Raw genomic sequence first — 16,756 nt, 5'->3', positions numbered from 1 at the left:
CTTAGGAACCACGAACGACTTGAGTTGCGATGATATTTTGACAATTTTTAGTTTCCATATTACTATATTAGAATATTATATATAGATTATGTTATGTTTTATATGATTTTTTATGATATTAATTCTGTATAGTATTAATAATCTAATTTATAAATTTTGTATAAATATATAATATAAATTATACATAATATTAAAAAACCGCTATATTACTGATATACCACTGCGATAACCGCGATTTCAAATAGCGGTATGTGACTGCTATTAAAATTTCGACTGCGATAACTACTTAGGGTAGGACGGAATCAAGACAAAAAAAAAGGATGTACCGTCGATATTTCCAAGACACTATTTCCTTATAAGCGGGTTGGGAGTGATACATTGGTATGCGACTTCTCTAACCGTGTAATGACCACTTGTATATTATGCTTCTATAATTATACCAAAAAAAAATTGTATGCTTTTAGTTAGTTTGTGAATTAGTTTTGTATGTTTTTTAATATTTTGTGAATTAGTTTTGTATGATTTGTATAAGTTTGTGTTTATTTTAAAATTACAAATTAAATATGTTTGGAAAAGAGGTTTCCTTGTGTTTTGGGTTAGGCAACATGAAAAAGAGAAATTAACATAACTCATATGATATGAAGTGGGTTGGGACATCCACCCTAAACCCAATTCTAAAGATTCAATTGGATTTTGTTCAAAGAAATTAACAAGATGGATTTGAATTAGTGTCACTGATTCTAAGACCAGTAATCACCAACAAGGCAACACTATAATCATGAACATCCCAACATCCTATTGATGCTTGTAAGTCATGGAAGAAGATCAAATATCTCCCTCAAATCCATAGACATTTAAGCTTAAGTTAAGCCATCTTTTTGGGGAAAACAATGGAGTAATTCAAAGTTCAAACTTCAAACTAATACGTGTATCAAATGCAAAAATTCAGACAAAATCATAAGGAAAATCTTAATGCATATACATTTCTATTAACCATATGTAATCTTTAGTTGATCTAACTCAAGTACCTTTTCCTCCATTGTTAACAAACCCTAACCCTTGTTTTGCAGTCATTTTTGTAAACTGAAACACCTTAACGTCTTCTTTTGCATTCTTCCCAATCCCTCTCCCTTCATACCATCCATATCCTTTCAACAATGCAGGTGCAAACTCTTCAACTGAAACATCATCGAACTCATCTAATCCTCTATCATCCGGCAAACTCTTCAAATCACTTCTCAGTTTCATCAACATCAAACGATTAATCGACGACAATGATTCCGACCGATCAACTTCCGGGTCCTTATCAGAACGGGAAGCTTTCTTCGTACGGAGATTGAGACCATAGGAGATGTTGGAGTCGATGGGTTCTTCAGCAGAGTTGGTGTCTACTTCGAACTCAAGATTTGGGTCGTTGGATTTGATGGGTATATCGATGTTCGTCGTTTGCTTTTGCGGGTTCCATTCGTTGGGAATTGGGGGAATAACGATAGTTCTTTTGGAAATGGAATCGGCTAGGGTTATGGATGAATCGAACTCTGTGAGGAATTCCTTTTCCGGAGATTGATCATCGTGATCTCGTGAAGAACTGAATGAGGATTTTGAGGGTTTTGATGAATTCTTTGATGAGGAAAGAGAGAAGGAGAGTTTCATGGTGCAGATCGGATGTTGAGGTGCCGGGGGAACAAGCTCCGGCAGTCGAACAAGAAATTGGGTTATGGTTCACCGTCTATAGATTTTTAGAGTAAATTACAATTTAGGTCCCTAAGTTCGTTCATAAGTTTCATTTTTGGTTACAAATACTTTTATCTTGCAAGTTTGTATATTTTTAGTTGTTGTATCAATTATGGTCCCTATGTTTGTTCGAAAATTGCAGTTTTAATATTTTATTCTTGTGGTTAAGGTTATTTCCAAGCTTGTTCTTACTAAAAAGTTTTTTTTTTAACTCGGACTATCCTCAAAACTTAAATTTGTTACCCACCGGATCCTTAAATCAACTTGGCATCTATTTTGTTATTAGAAACTTCCAGATGAATAGCATGTTAGGGGTGCTTTTGTCCTTCCATATGAGGGTTTCTAACAACAAAATAGACAACGAGTTAATTTTGGGGGTGTTTTTGTCCTTCCATGTTTGGGGTGTTTTTGTCCTTCCATGTTGGTAGAAACTACCAGATCAGTAGCATGTTGGGGGTGTTTTTGTCCTTTCATTCCTTTCATATGTAATGCGCTTTCTCTTCGTCTTTGGTCTCCCCGATTGAGTGTGTTGCGGTGGTGGTGTTGATTTCATTGGAGATGTACTTTTTGGCCACATGGTTTTACCATTTATGGGGTCCATTGTATAAGAGTAAACTTCCTTCGAAGTTTCAAGCCAATACACTTTGCTCACGGGTGTTGGTATTCACACCTAGAATTTGGGTCAAAAACCACAAATTCTAAAAGTCAAAACCACTTTTTTGCTTAAAAACCCAAACTGAAATGATACTTATTATTATTTACATTATTGTTAACGAAATCGTATAACTGAGATCAAATCCCATCAAACAATCACTTAATCAAACATTAAACAATTTTTACATCTTTACCCCTTCTATTTAAAACGTATTTTCAATTTATATCCTTTTGCATTTTGAAAACTTACTTTAGTTTAATATATATATATATATATATATATATATATATATATATATATATATATATATATATATAAGGTTTTAAAAAGCTCATTATGGTTTCAAAGCTTGTACTTGCTACCGAGTTTTGATCAAATGCCGCTTAAGTCATATAGGTATATAAAAATGAATAATAGTAGAATATATATATATATATATATATATATATATATATATATATATATATATATATATATATATATATATATATATTATTTATATACAAAATCGTAGCCTTAAGTCACGCATTACAAACGACATGGCTCATCAAGGCTCGAAAAAGCTTGAGGCTTAACACTGGCGCCAAATCACGCCTAAAAATGTTTTTTTTTAATTTTTTTTGTAAATTTTGGATCGGATGATTCGGAATCGCAGAAGGGAAAACCGGGTTGAAATCGGATCGAATTTTTGATGAAACTGATTTCTGTTCGACGTCATTAAACCGGATCAGATCGGCTGTTTGTGCATTTCTAGTGAAGAATGGAGTGAATTTCGACTTCTATTTATAGGTTGGAAATGGTTAGTATGCGGGGCTTACTTAAACATTACGTTGGGCGTAATGTGCCGCATGTCAGCATCTGGTGGCAAGCCGTGGGAAAGAAGGTGTGGTGCCAGATCACAACACGTGTCGCCTTCTGGTTATCTGGCTCATACAAAAAGTCAGGAATTTTCTGTTCAGAAAATAAAATTTAGACTTTATTAAAAAATTTCCCCAAATATTGAGACTTTTAAGGAGATTTCCCTAAAATAAATAAATAAATATTATATTTTAAAAAATCAAAGAAAAATGAAAAGGATATAACAGTCATTTCAGTTTACGGGGTGATCAAATTCACAACAAACTAGCTCAGAAGGACCACGAAGCCAAAAAAATCAAGGTTTAAACTAAACATCTGAAAAAATGTAGGGACCATTTTTACAGTTTTGTCTAAAAAATTTAATTTAAAGATTATAACATCGATAAAAACAAATATACAAAATAAATGTTAGAAACTAAAATTTTATAATTATAAACAATTATATAAAATTAATTAGTTTAAACAAAAAAATGAAAATAGAAAATCTTAATTGTGTCGAGTGAAAAAAAAAGGAAATTTGCCACCACATATATTGGGACATTATCAATTTATCATTAGTAAGATATGATTATTATAATTTTTTAATATTTTTCGTATGTGATTTGATTAATAGTGGTTTTGACCACCTTAAATGGTTTTCAACCATGGTGTAGATAGAATCCTTAATTGCTCAGATAAATGTAAAGCTCCTCAACTTTCTTTCTTTCCACTATCACCGATTTCATGTAGTGTAGCTATTGCATGTTTGTATGGAATCTCATTCAAACAACTCTCACCTTATGCATGTATATGACATCTCTTTCATGTCAACCACATGTTGGTCATGCTAAGGACCCTAAATTTCATACTTTGTAGTCTCATTCCATCTAGCTTTATACCGTTTGAAGCTTCCCTGTTTCTTTGAAGTAATTTTGATGTTGTAGGAGCGAATGGTCTTGGAGCTTTGGACATCACTTTCATCACCTTGCAAATTCTCTTTTTATAGGTCACGACACATTTGGACGAATGTTAGACCCTCCATATCGGGTCTTTCAAAAAGCAATTGCAATGTCAATAAGCTAGTTTTTAATGTCACTTAGATTTGTTATGTTTATATTTGTGAGACTTGCAAGTATCGTAAGTAATTTTATATTACTATTTTAATACAACAATTATATTTAAAATACTAGAACCAACTATTTTTAGATAGGCCACAAATATCTTTTTCCAAAAACTAATGAATTATGTTGAGTTGGCATTGCTGACGTTTTTTTTTGCAAGACATTGAACATGAACCGGTGGGTGCTCTTGGTGTGGGGAACCAAAACAAATGAAATGATCTAATTTTTGACTATTGGTACACTATCAAAAAAATTTGTACTAAAACCCTAAAATTTAACCAAGCAAACCATTTCTTTCAATTTTGTCACAAATAATTAAAATCAAAACCTGAAAGAGAAAGAACTCTTTGCATCCCTGAATTCTCCCTGTATAAGACTTTCAAGCGACCAGAAACGCCTACAATACACCACACTTGCAGTTGCAGAAATCAATGGCGAAATATGGCGAACTCCGGGACGATTCTGCTCTCGTCAAAGCCCTAGATGACGCTATCTCCAAGTATAAGGTCTTTCTTTCTCTATTTCCTTTCAAAAACCTTGAAACGCATCTATGGCAAATGACTTCTTTTTGAAACTAGCATCACTCTAGACAGTAAGAACTAGAAGCTTATGAGGTTAAAGACTTACTAATATGGCAGGAAAACGACCTAGTTTTTTTTTTTTTTTTAAATTACTTGGATCTGCTTAAATTCCTTTAAACTCGTTTGAATTTGCTGATTTTGCTATAAAGAAAAAACTAGGTTTTGCGTCATACCTGCAGTATATTGTTCATTTATATATCATATAAATGGTATTTGTTTGCTACGAGTGTTGATTTAGTGAAAGTATGACTCTGTTCGTTTATTGAGACATTTCATTTGTCCTTTCCATGACCCCTTGCTACTTTCAAATGGCTGAAACTCATAAATTAAACATGTTAACTGCCATATGCTCAGATAATGCATGGAAAAGGAGGCACCATTAGTACGCCTGATGAAGAAAAAATCACAATATGTAAAGAAGAAAGTGAATCAATCATCTTCAATGGAAGCAACGAAGCTAAAAGGTATGTCTATGTTCTTGTGTATCAAATGCTTGTATCTCTCCTGAAGCTCATCTGAAGTGACCATTGTTTACTATGGCATAGTGCATGTGTGGAAACAGAAGATAACACCACAAACATGCCAAATAGTAATCAAGTTCAAGATACAGAATCTACTTATGTTGATGCACAAAATGCACAAACTGCAGAAGATTATAACGTGTTACTCAACCAATATAATGCTGTTGAGGAACAAAGGCAAAAACTTTTAGGGCAACTTTATCAATATGGCAATTGGGATTATCAAAGCTATGGTTATGGTGGTGTTTATGATTCTCAAGATCAACCACCCCAACCTTCTGGTCCTCCTGCATGCTCTTGTCAACCCTATGTATGTCCATGTTCAACTAAAGTTTCATGTAATGAAGATGATGGTGTTATTAAAGCAGCAATGGGAGCTATTGACAAAGTTATTCAGACATTTAACACAGGAGATAAAGGTTAGTAGTATGTATGGTTTTTACTTTTCAGTGAATGTTAATGATGTAAAAAGATATCATGATTTGTGTATGAATTGTAGAGGGAAAGAAAAGTGAAGAAACAGATCTTTCAGCTGTCTTGAATGCTTGGTTTTCTGCAGGCTTCTATACTGGAAAGTAAGAACTTGTTGTCTAGATAACTTATGTTTGAAAAATATAAAAGTTGTTCTTTTTGTATTAAGTTCATTCCATGAATTTTTTTTATTAAGTTCTTTATAAAGAAACTTCTAACCACCTAAAAATGTAGGTATCTCTCAGAGCAAGCTGCTTTAAAGAAATGATGATGCAGTTTTGTGAAAGATAGTGGCATCATATATTCAACGTGTTTGATAGTTATGTAGTTATTTAGAGAAAGGTGATGTATTTGGAATGTTAAAGTTTTAAGTTATGAGATAAAACATATGTGTTTTTTGTTTTTTTTTTAAATGAATTCTTTTAACTTTTTATGTTTATTATAATTTTACAAAGAAAAAAAATATAAAAGACAATGTTTTAAATAAAATAAAATGGTTGTTTATGTTAAATTATAAAAGATACAAAAAGTATTATTTCTTATATTAATTATTATAAACTTACAAACGGAATGCAAAATCTTTATAAAAGACGAGTGAAATTACAATAATTGTGAAAATATTGTACCAAAAGGATTCAAATAATAAAATTAATATTTGATCCAATCTTAGGCCATTCATCTTCATAACACAACTTTATATTGCATACCTCGTTAGTTAAAAACTTCATACAACATATTGCAACATGATAAATAAATACATTTCTATGTATATATATTACTAGTATTATTATTATTATATATACCATACGTACTATATATAATCTATAAATATTCATACACACAAACTCACTCACACTTTAGCACCAGAAGCAGCTTCTTTAATTTGATTGATTGTAAAGACACCAAAACAATCATCATCTTTGGCTGCATTTACAGCAGCAAGTGCCACGTCATCAACACTAACAGGAGGCGCCAAAATCAAATCAGAAGCAGGCAAAGAATTCAGAGGTTTAGTAAAACTCGCAGTGGCATTCAGAAGTCTTTCAACTGGCTCCCCTATCAAATCCAATGGGATTTCATAATTCCCAACTTTCCTTTTCCCATATATAAATCCAGGTCTTAATATCACACCTGCATAAATAACTTAATATCAAATCAAATCAAAATCTTTAGGGGCAAAACAGTCATTTTGTATTTACCGGAACTCGGGTATTTTGAGAGGACTTCAGATTCGGCTTTCCGCTTTCCCGTGAAGTATCCAGACGTGAGTAAAAACGACGGTATGTTGTAGTCATGCACTGAGATCAAGATGAACTTTGGAATCCCTGTAATTTTATTTTAAATTTAAAATAGTAGTAAAAAGTAGAAAGTAAAAAGTAAAAAGTAAAAAGTAAAAAGTAAAAAGTAAGTTACCATATTCTTTGGCTGCAGTTACTGAAATGATATTTGCTTCACCATTAATTCTTTGCATTTGTTCTTCACTACCGAATCCTCCAAGGGTTGAAATCACTGCTGTAGCACCAGGAAGTACTTCATCCCAATTTACATAGAAAACATCTCCTACAAAGAAAATTTAAAATCAATAAAAGGATGGAATTCAAGGAGTACACTTGACTCTTGAGGGGTATTTTGGGTATTTGATTGATAGTCAAAAGTGTTTTATTGAACTAAGACGGAGGGGGTGGTACTATTGACGGGTATTTTAGGGATTAGAGATTCTTATTAAACTATGTGACAAGTCAAAACAGACTATTGAGGGTATTTTCGGTATTTAAGATTTTTTTTTAACAAACTAAGGGTCAAGTCAAACTAACGGTGGGAGGGTATTTTAGGTATTTGATTTAGTCAAAGATTTTTATCAAACTACGTGTCAAGTTAAGCACATGTTGGTACTATTGAGGGGTGTTTTAGGTATTTTATCTATAGTGATTATTATTAAACTAAGATGGAAAGGGTACTGTTGAAGGGTATTTTAGGGAACTATAGTCAAAGATTCTTATTCAACTATGTGACAAGTCAAACAAACAAACAGAGACTGTTGAGGGTATTTCAGGTATATAAGACATTTTTTTTTATTAAACTATGTGTCGAGTCAAACTAACGGAGGAAGGGTATTTTAGGTATTTGATTTAGTCAAAGATTTTCATCAAACTACGCGTCAAGTTAAGCACACGTTAGTACTATTGAGGGGTATTTTAGGTATTAGTAAAAAATAATTATTTCAAACTACGTGTCAAATTAACAAATGGAAGGAGTCCTATTGAGGGGTATTTTAGGTATTTTATCTAGTAAAAAATAATTATTTCAAACTACGTGTCAAATTAAACAAATGAAAGGAGTACTATTGAGGGGTATTTTAGGTATTTGCTTTAAAGTCAAATTTTTTTTATCAAGTGAAACAGAAAGTGAGAGTGAGCACTATTGAAGGGTATTTTATTTTTAGTTTTTTACTATATGAGGTATTTGATTTTATAGTCAAAGATTGAGGGGTATTTTAGGTATTTGATTTATACCCGTAATCCAAGTCACTTGATCCTCCCATGAGTTCAAGGAAGTTGGCCTTCCTGACCTGACAAAGAAATTTAAACAAAAAAAAACTTAAAATCATAAAACATCAAAATTTTATCATGAATTTTATGTTATTACACTATTTTAACTACACTAAAACTAATGAAATAAATTAATTGGTTTAAAATTTAAATGAAATATTACTTTAATAAACAAATAAATAAAAGTACATTGCTATTTCGTGTAATCAACAAACCTGCTTAAGCTTATGACTTCTATACCCCTGGATACCGCAGCCTTGCATATAGCTGAACCAACAAAACCACTGCCTCCCAACACCACAATCTGATAAATAAATAAAAGTAAAAATAAAAATAAAAAGCATTAATGAGATTTACATTTTAAGATTACTTAATTTGCATGTTTTAATTTTTACCCTCTCAGCTTTAATATCTGCTTCAACATCTATTGTCCTGGAATTGGTGTCCTTTATACCTGCATCAGCATAACTGCATTTGACACCAAACCTCAAAAAGCTGCAAGAAAAGTCAACTTATTAGTCAATGTAATCAAATCACACCAACATTCACATCTAAACAATAGATTATGATTAGTCATACTATTAAAGTTTACTCAAAACAAGAAATTCTATGATCTTATCACTAAATTCAAGAAAAAATTTACAAAATTCGATAACTTTTTCAATGTAAGGTTTGTGATTTAGGTAAATTACACCATATTTCGCTGGATTACAGTAAATTCAACACACACACACACTTATGATGAAATCAGCCAATGGAAACACCTATAACGCTATAAGAAACAAATTGAGATAAAATTTGGCCTTATCTAAAGTGGAATTAACTAACCTAAATACATCAAACGTTACAATTACTGTTTTCGGGTACATGTCCCCCATACAATCTAGAGTGTTAGCTGATTAATTAGAACCCTAGAAAACCCATTATTGTTTTTCATAGAAAGCATCAAAGTTCGGTTCAATTACGCCAAATTTGAGGTGAATTCGAATGAAATCAACACTAAATGAAAACGCACGCAGAGGCGAGTACACTGTAGTGGTAGAGAACTAACCGATTGGTGTGAGAAATGGGGCTTGAGGCACGCGAACGGATACCAGAAGGGAAGAGAGTTCGTAAATTTGGCGAAGGTGAAGAAGGTGGTCTGGAAATGGAAGCAGCGTACGATAGCGATGAAGCCATTTTTGGGTTGTCTTCGCTACCACGTGAACTAGACTTCTCTCCTGCGTGGTTGTGAGCAGAAGGTATGGAGACAAAATTGTTTCTTTTAGTAGCAATTGAATCTCTTGTTTTTTTAAATATGATAATTCAAAGAGATTTTTACATAAAAAGCCCTAGGTTTTGAATTTATTACAAATTTCTCCTTAGTGGGTTTTTCCAATTTCGACTATAAAACTCTCGATGTTTTCCGAGCTTTTTTAAAAGGGCATTCCCCCTTTCGCATCTCATCACCATATGTATGTTAAATTGTTGTAAAGCTTTTGGGTAAAAGCAATACACCATTACGAAAGAAGAGCAATACGTGTAATTACATGTTTATTCACTTTTTGAAGGTTTTTAGTGTGTGAGAAATTGAACCAAGCACTATAAACGTTTAAATGATTAAAGGATTGTGTTGGTAGTGATGGCTTATATTGATGAATCATTTGAAGTTTTCAAGAGCCATTACACCTAAAATTTGGCTTAAAATTTACTTTGTGGAAAATGGTTATAGTTGTACTTTGATAAGTGAAATATCATAAGGTTGGTAGCTAGATGTGGCAAAAGAAATCATCCTAACTCATGCCCATATATGCTATATGATATTTGGATGTACGAGTATAGGTCTATCCATGTAATGTCTTTAAATTATAATCATCAATGTGCAAGAAAACATTAAATTTGGCTCTCTTGATAACCCAACATGGATGACCAAACAATACATCACATAAATAATGAATAGGCCAAATGTTAAGCATGTGAGAAGGTTGTGTCTTCATGTAAAGCAAAAGTACAATTGTGTTGTTATGTGAACAGACTAAACATCAACCCACATAAAGGCCCATAAGGAATGTCAGTTGCTAAACATTAACGATATTTTAGGCGTGTTAGGATTTCAACTTTGGACCTCTTATATAGAGTTTTGTACATCAACCACTAGGCTCCAACCAGAGCTGTATAAAATAGTTGTATGCATCACTTACATGCTATATTGAGCTCCTAATAAACTCAACACATAACAAACCTTTTTTTAACTTAAATTAGCTATTTAAGACGGTTGGATATCAATGGAATTAGGGCCGGCAATTCTTGACACGACACGCGACACGACACGAAATAAACGGGTTTGGGTTGAGTTTTTCAACCCACCAACCCGCTAACCCGCCAACCCGTTTATTAAACGGGTCATATATGGGTTTCTCAAAAAATAAACGAGTTGACCCGCCAACCCGTTTATATTGTTAATAAAAAAATTATTTTATTTTTAAATGTATTTATGTATCAAGTATTAATATTTAATAAGTATTACATAATATATATCATTTATTCATAGACCATTTGAATGTTTCGACATTATGACTCGTGGTGGATGGTCTAATGTCATAAGTCGTAACCTACAAGGCTAAGTTTGTAACATGTTTCTATGAATGTTTTTAGTTTTCATTTGGATGTTTAAGAATTAAATATCTAAAATTCGGACCCATGAACTCAAATCTGACCCACGAACCCGCCAACTTGTGAACCCGTATAAATAAATGGGTTGGTGGGTCATATATGGGTTTATGTTCCAAACTCGCCAACCCGTGACCCACCAACACGTGACCTGTATATTTAAATGGGTCGTGTTTGGGTTGACATATTTTGACCCGCCAACACGCGACACGCCAACCCGAACACGACACGTTTGTCAGGCCTAAATGGAATTGGTTTGAAGGTCAAACGAATCAGCCAAGGAAATGTTACAACATATTCATTATTTTGGTCAGGTAGTAGAAGGGTCATGTACATTTTTCCTTTGAAAGAAAATTGGTCATGTGGTGCTTAGACTTATCCATTTTGACAATTTTCATTCATTTGGGTGTTGAGTTATAGTGTATATGCTTCCAAACCTTCCATATGCATCCCAAAATTAGAAGCCATCAAACTTCCCAATTATCCTTCAAGCTTCATTTAAGCTCAAAGGTTTTAGTTAGATTGATTTTTCTTGTCTAAAAAGTCAATAATAATTTCATAATATGTCACTGATCCTTTGGAAAGCCAATTAAACATGAATATATGACTTAAAAGTGGTGATCAACCAATTGAACATTTAAAATCATGGTTTATTTTCATATAAATCATTTAAACAAAAAATTTTGATCGATCCTTACATTAATTAACGTTGTCATCGATTAATTTTCAATTTGACTTAGTTCATCTAACTTATGACATTTCCAAGAGATTTAATATATCAAAATTTAGTTGTTTCAAAGTAGAGTTTGAATAACCATTGAAACTTGATCAAAGTTGAAGGCCAAACACATATCCATAAATGCAATTTACAACAAATGATGTGTTCCATAACTTGAATATAGTTTTAGAACATTAAAATAAGTTTATAAAAATATCAATTTCATGAAAATAATTACATTTAGATTCCACCATTGTTGAAGCTTGCAAGCTTAATTTCCACCATTATAATTGAAATCGTGATGAAACAAGTAATGTAATGAGATATGTGTGCTCTAATGGCTAAAACTCATTAAGAAACACTATCAAAGCATTTGATCATACTACAAACTTGGATTTTGGGTAAATCTTAAACCTAAACTAAAAAGTAATGATGAGTACATGAGAGGTTGCATTTTAATGGTCCAAAGATGATGATTCTAGCTCTCCTTTTTCTCAAACACTTAAATATTTCTATAAATCTAATTCAATGGATGAAAACACCTTTCATGTGTTGTTCTCTTTCTAAGAACAATTTTAAAAATGGGAGAGTTGGGGAAGAGAATGGCTAGCTTCTAATCTTTTACAATTTATCAAATACGACCCCTTACTTTCTACTTTTCGCACTTTGGCCCATAAAATGTACAAAACTAACTAGTCTCCCTTATATGTACAAGACTAGCCCATCCCTATCAAGATTTCTGACACTGCTAGTGTAACATTCATTTTCGGGCATGTCTCTTTTAAACCCTAAGTGCAAATTTCTTTCTTTTTGGCCTTCAAACACAGGGCATACAGGGTGGTACGCTTAGCATACTAGCATGGGGATGATCTCACCTTTGGACCACGTATTTTGGGCATACATTATGTGTTAGATTAGATGTCTAAGCCCATAACTATTATTGGTATGTACTCGACCCGAGAGTAGCATGGTCCATTTAGGTTGCATATTATCAGGACAATTTGTTAGGATAGACTTTTGAGAAGAGGTTATATGTGATTTATTAATATATTATAAGTTCTAATATATTAATATGAAATCATAGGATTTAATTAGTATTGATCAAGAATTAGTTTGGAATTAATTTAGTGATCAAAAGAGACTAATTAAATCTATGGGGACTAATTATGGTAATTGGTTATATTTATATGTGTTGGGCTTACGATCCATATTGGACTAAGTTTATGTATGGATACATAAAGAGTTGGGCCACATGATCCATGGATCATAAACCCTTGGGTATGGATTTGGGTTATACCCATGACCCTTGGAATCCTACATATAAATATGTGCTCTATAGCTAAAAAAATGCCTACCCTAGTTCTTGGAGTTCATGGAGGTATTTTTGGTGCATGGAGATTCTATCTCAAGAGACACCTTTGTCCATGGTGTGTTGTGATTCCATTTGAGGCATCCACACTATTGGTGCTAAGCTCTTTAAGCCAAATACAACAAGGCTTTAAGCTACATAAAAGGTATGTCACCCTAACTAGCATTTTATATTGTTTATGTCATTTTCATGCTACTTATAGGCTTAATGCTTTGGAAACACCATTACATGTATAATTAGAGAAAACATAGATCCAAGGCATTTAGGGTTGTATGTGCATCATAAGATGTTGTAGTATACAAAACCCAACATTATATACGTATAGCTAATGAAACCCTAATTTTTAGGGTATTGCAGCCTATTTAAGCCTTATGATAGCCTCATTTGGTCATGTTTAGACAACCTCCATCCCTTATTGTCCAGAAATCGAAACCTTATTGAGACATAAAGTGTGCTTGTTGGTGCTTTGTGAAGGAGAAGAATAAGTGAACCATTTGGATTTGTGTTTAAAGCTTAAAGATTTGGGATTAGTTCATCATTTGCTATTCTTGTGAGGTAAAAAGCTCCCATCTTGCTAATCTATGATGTTAGATCTAGTTTTGTGCCATTTTGTGCTTTTTGACTCATTTGAATGATTGTTGATTGAGCCTCTTGATTCACTCCATAAGTGATTAATGGTAGATCTAGGGTTCTTTTGGTCCATTTGTCCATAAAATGCAAGCTTTGAGGTGTTTTATGGACTCTTGCATGAGTTAAGACTCTTTATTAAGTTCTTTTGTGTAACATCCCAAAATACAGGCCAAAAATTTTATTTTTTTAAAATAGGTCAATTCATAAAAACTTCGATATAAAAATTTCATAATAAAGCTTCATGTCTGAAAACCAGCCACATCATAATAATATGTCAGAGTACATCCCAGAAAAATCCATAATGCGGAAAACAAGAGTGTGTGTGTGTGTGTGATATGCCGCTACCGCGCCAGCTCCTTCCCCCTATCTGAAGAGGTACCTGAAACCAAAACAATAAACTGTAAGCACGAAGCTTAGTGAGTTCCCTCATAATACCTCATACCATGCAACCATATAATGAACAACTAGGAGATACGGGCCTCGCCCACACTCATGGAGATACGGGCCTCGCCCACACTCCGCTATCTGGGAGATACGGGCCTCGCCCATACTCCGCTATTTGATAGATACGGGCCTCGCCCACACTCAGCTACTAAGCCACAACATACAAGTATCACACAGACAACGAGTATAAACAATTCTATCGTACTGGCATATATCATAATCAAACTCAACTATAAGATACGGGCTCTGCCCACACTCCGATACTACATATCATCTATACGGGCCGGCCTTGGTGCCTTAGACCCGTTCCTACTGGAAGGTAACTCACCTCGAAAAGTAGCTACCGAAAGTCTGCCTGCTAGACGTCTGACTGCTGTACCGGTAATCCTCCGGCCATAAATCCATAAACATAGATTAGTTACTCATAAATACCCTTAGGTCAAATGACTGACCTACCTCTGGTCCAAGGTCAGCTCCTTGGTCAAAGTCAACTTCCAGTTGACTGGACTCGTCGAGTCATGGCACAGACTCGCCGAGTCCCTCCCATACTATCCCAGTTCTACTCATCAAGTCCCTCTTCCCACTCACTGAGTCACCCTAAACTTACTACTATGGACGATTAGACTGACTCGCAATCTGACTCGCCGAGTTCGAGAACAACTCGCCGAGTCCCACGAGCAGATCTCCTACTTGATTCCAAATCCTCACCAGAGCATCCATCTTGAGGATTTGGTTTATGGGACTATTGCTACACGTTAAATTGCTAACTCTGCGTGCAACTACGAAGGGTTGGACCTTCTACACTTAAACCCTTCTTAACTCAGTAACAACTCATATGACTCGCCGAGTTTGAAGAACAACTCGTCGAGTTCCAGGCAATCTTCATAGGACTCGCCGAGTTTGAAGAACAACTCGTCGAGTCTAAGACCATCTTCATAGAACTCGCCGAGCCCACTTTGGAACTCGCCGAGTCCCTTCAGCCCTCCTCCCATACAAACCAAATCTGAGACATGCAACGGCTCCAAACCATATATCTAGGCTCCCAGGGCATGCTTATCACGTAAAGTTGCAAACTTTACGTGCATGCATGGCCCTATGAGCTCCAAAAGGCAATTCCAAGCTCTTTATGAGGTCATACACTTAATAGGAACATTAATCACTTCAGCCACAAAGACTATATACTTCTAAGATGTCCATAAGATCCATATTTGAAGTCCTTTCAGAACATAGAGCATAAACACATGGAGTTTGAGGTTGTTAGGGCTTGAGAACCACTAATTAGGGACAACAAGGGGATCTAATGAACTAGTGATCAAGATAGGAACTTTTCTACCTGAATGGAAGCTTCCCACAATGTAGATTTCGGATCTACTTCCCCTTCTTGCACTCTTCAACCTCCTCCTTCTTCTACTAAGCTCCAATTTTCCTTCACAAGGCCAAGATCACTCACAAGAACAATATGGGGGATAGGGTTTCGCTCTACAGCTCTCCGGAAGTGTTAGGGACAAAGGAGGCCAAGTTAGAGCGTTTAAATAGGGTGCAAACACCCAGGTTAGGGTTTTTGCCCAGACAGGGTCTACTCGCCGAGTCCACAACTTAGACCCTGCGTCTCATCTCACTTCTACTCGGCGAGTTGGTCCTTCAACTCGCCGAGTCCAAGGCCAAAAATGCAATATTTAAAGAGTTAATTACAAAGAATACGTACCAAGAACTAGGTGCTACATTTTGAGCTATAGAATCCCTTTAAGCCATGCATACATGTAAAGTTGCCAACTTTATGTGATAAACCACCTTAAGGAAGTCATATCTAAGTGTTAGGTTGAAGTCTTAGCCGATTAAGAGCTTAATAATGGAAGTTGGTCAAGCTGGGGAGTACGCTCTGTGTACAAGCTGGTACGCTGCGTGTACAAGCCCCAAAGCGAGTACGCTAAGCGTACGAGTTGAGTATGACCTACGTACTCAGCAGTAGGCTTCAGAATTGTGGGCTTCTCAGTATTGGACCCATGTTGGACCTTAGAGTCTTGGTCCTTGTTAGGCCATCAAAATTCCATTTTTGGGCTGATGCTATTTTATTAGACTCTTTTGGTTGAAGGCCCATGAAGGGATTTGGGCCTAATTTGGAAAAGTGGGCCATATTTGGACTTTGGGTCATTATTTTGGAATTTGGGCTTTTTGGACAGTTGGTTTGGGCCTTGGCCTTGGCCCAAGTTAGGGAAAGGGTAAAAAGGTCTTTTACCCTAGTTTGGACTCTTAGTGTGAGCCGGGATCCAATTATTAACTGGATGTTATTTTGTGATTATAGTACAAGGATTTTAGCGGGCCAGCAGTAAGAGATTTATCTATAAGATTCAATAGTCTGAGGTGAGTTTCCTCACTGTGTTTAGCGTGTCCAAGGCACCGATATCGACCCATGGTTTTTTATGTAGGATGCTAGATGTGTGTATGACTCTTACATGTGTATGCATTGGTATGTATAC

The 16,756-nt window shown here is 34.7% G+C and overlaps 3 protein-coding genes across 4 annotated transcripts; 1 reads left to right on the top strand and 2 right to left on the bottom strand.

Annotated features, from left to right (window-relative positions):
- Window positions 1–1,020: 1,020 nt before the first annotated feature.
- LOC111918147 (protein MOS2) lies at window positions 1,021–1,653 on the bottom strand. Its single transcript, XM_023913810.1, has one exon. The coding sequence runs from the start codon at window positions 1,651–1,653 to the stop codon at window positions 1,021–1,023; it is 633 nt and encodes a 210-aa protein (XP_023769578.1).
- Window positions 1,654–4,556: 2,903 nt separating this feature from the next.
- LOC111918126 (uncharacterized) lies at window positions 4,557–6,359 on the top strand. Of its 2 annotated transcripts, none has more exons than XM_052764744.1 (5): window positions 4,557–4,853; window positions 5,283–5,392; window positions 5,474–5,868; window positions 5,949–6,024; window positions 6,166–6,359. In XM_052764744.1, the coding sequence occupies exons 1-5, from the start codon at window positions 4,779–4,781 to the stop codon at window positions 6,209–6,211; spliced, it is 702 nt and encodes a 233-aa protein (XP_052620704.1). In that variant the 5' UTR covers window positions 4,557–4,778; the 3' UTR covers window positions 6,212–6,359. The 2 variants fall into 2 exon arrangements, with proteins under 2 accessions (XP_052620704.1, XP_023769562.1); XM_023913794.3 differs by having other exon boundaries at window positions 4,561–4,853; window positions 6,155–6,359.
- Window positions 6,360–6,598: 239 nt separating this feature from the next.
- LOC111918125 (uncharacterized protein At1g32220, chloroplastic) lies at window positions 6,599–9,745 on the bottom strand. The gene is made up of 7 exons (XM_023913793.3): window positions 9,521–9,745; window positions 8,865–8,964; window positions 8,685–8,773; window positions 8,434–8,489; window positions 7,334–7,480; window positions 7,120–7,245; window positions 6,599–7,051 (listed from the first exon to the last, which is right to left on the bottom strand). The coding sequence occupies exons 1-7, from the start codon at window positions 9,646–9,648 to the stop codon at window positions 6,771–6,773; spliced, it is 927 nt and encodes a 308-aa protein (XP_023769561.1). The 5' UTR covers window positions 9,649–9,745; the 3' UTR covers window positions 6,599–6,770.
- Window positions 9,746–16,756: the final 7,011 nt, after the last annotated feature.

Source organism: Lactuca sativa, chromosome 6 (assembly GCF_002870075.4).
Source record: "Lactuca sativa cultivar Salinas chromosome 6, Lsat_Salinas_v11, whole genome shotgun sequence".
NCBI lineage: Eukaryota > Viridiplantae > Streptophyta > Magnoliopsida > Asterales > Asteraceae > Lactuca > Lactuca sativa.
The sequence above is the reverse complement of the archived record's forward strand: the minus strand, read 5'-3'. Positions and strand labels throughout refer to the sequence as shown.

Coding starts and splice junctions, on each gene's coding strand:
- LOC111918147 (XM_023913810.1), bottom strand. CDS start 1,653: ATGAAACTCTCCTTCTCTCTTTCCTCATCAAAGAATTCATCAAAACCC.
- LOC111918126 (XM_052764744.1), top strand. CDS start 4,779: ATGGCGAAATATGGCGAACTCCGGGACGATTCTGCTCTCGTCAAAGCC. Junction 4,854..5,282: donor ACGCTATCTCCAAGTATAAG/GTCTTTCTTTCT, acceptor CCATATGCTCAG/ATAATGCATGGAAAAGGAGG. Junction 5,393..5,473: donor GGAAGCAACGAAGCTAAAAG/GTATGTCTATGT, acceptor ACTATGGCATAG/TGCATGTGTGGAAACAGAAG.
- LOC111918125 (XM_023913793.3), bottom strand. CDS start 9,648: ATGGCTTCATCGCTATCGTACGCTGCTTCCATTTCCAGACCACCTTCT. Junction 8,490..8,684: donor GAAGTCATAAGCTTAAGCAG/GTTTGTTGATTA, acceptor TTTCTTTGTCAG/GTCAGGAAGGCCAACTTCCT. Junction 7,481..8,433: donor TCAAGTGACTTGGATTACGG/GTATAAATCAAA, acceptor TTTTCTTTGTAG/GAGATGTTTTCTATGTAAAT.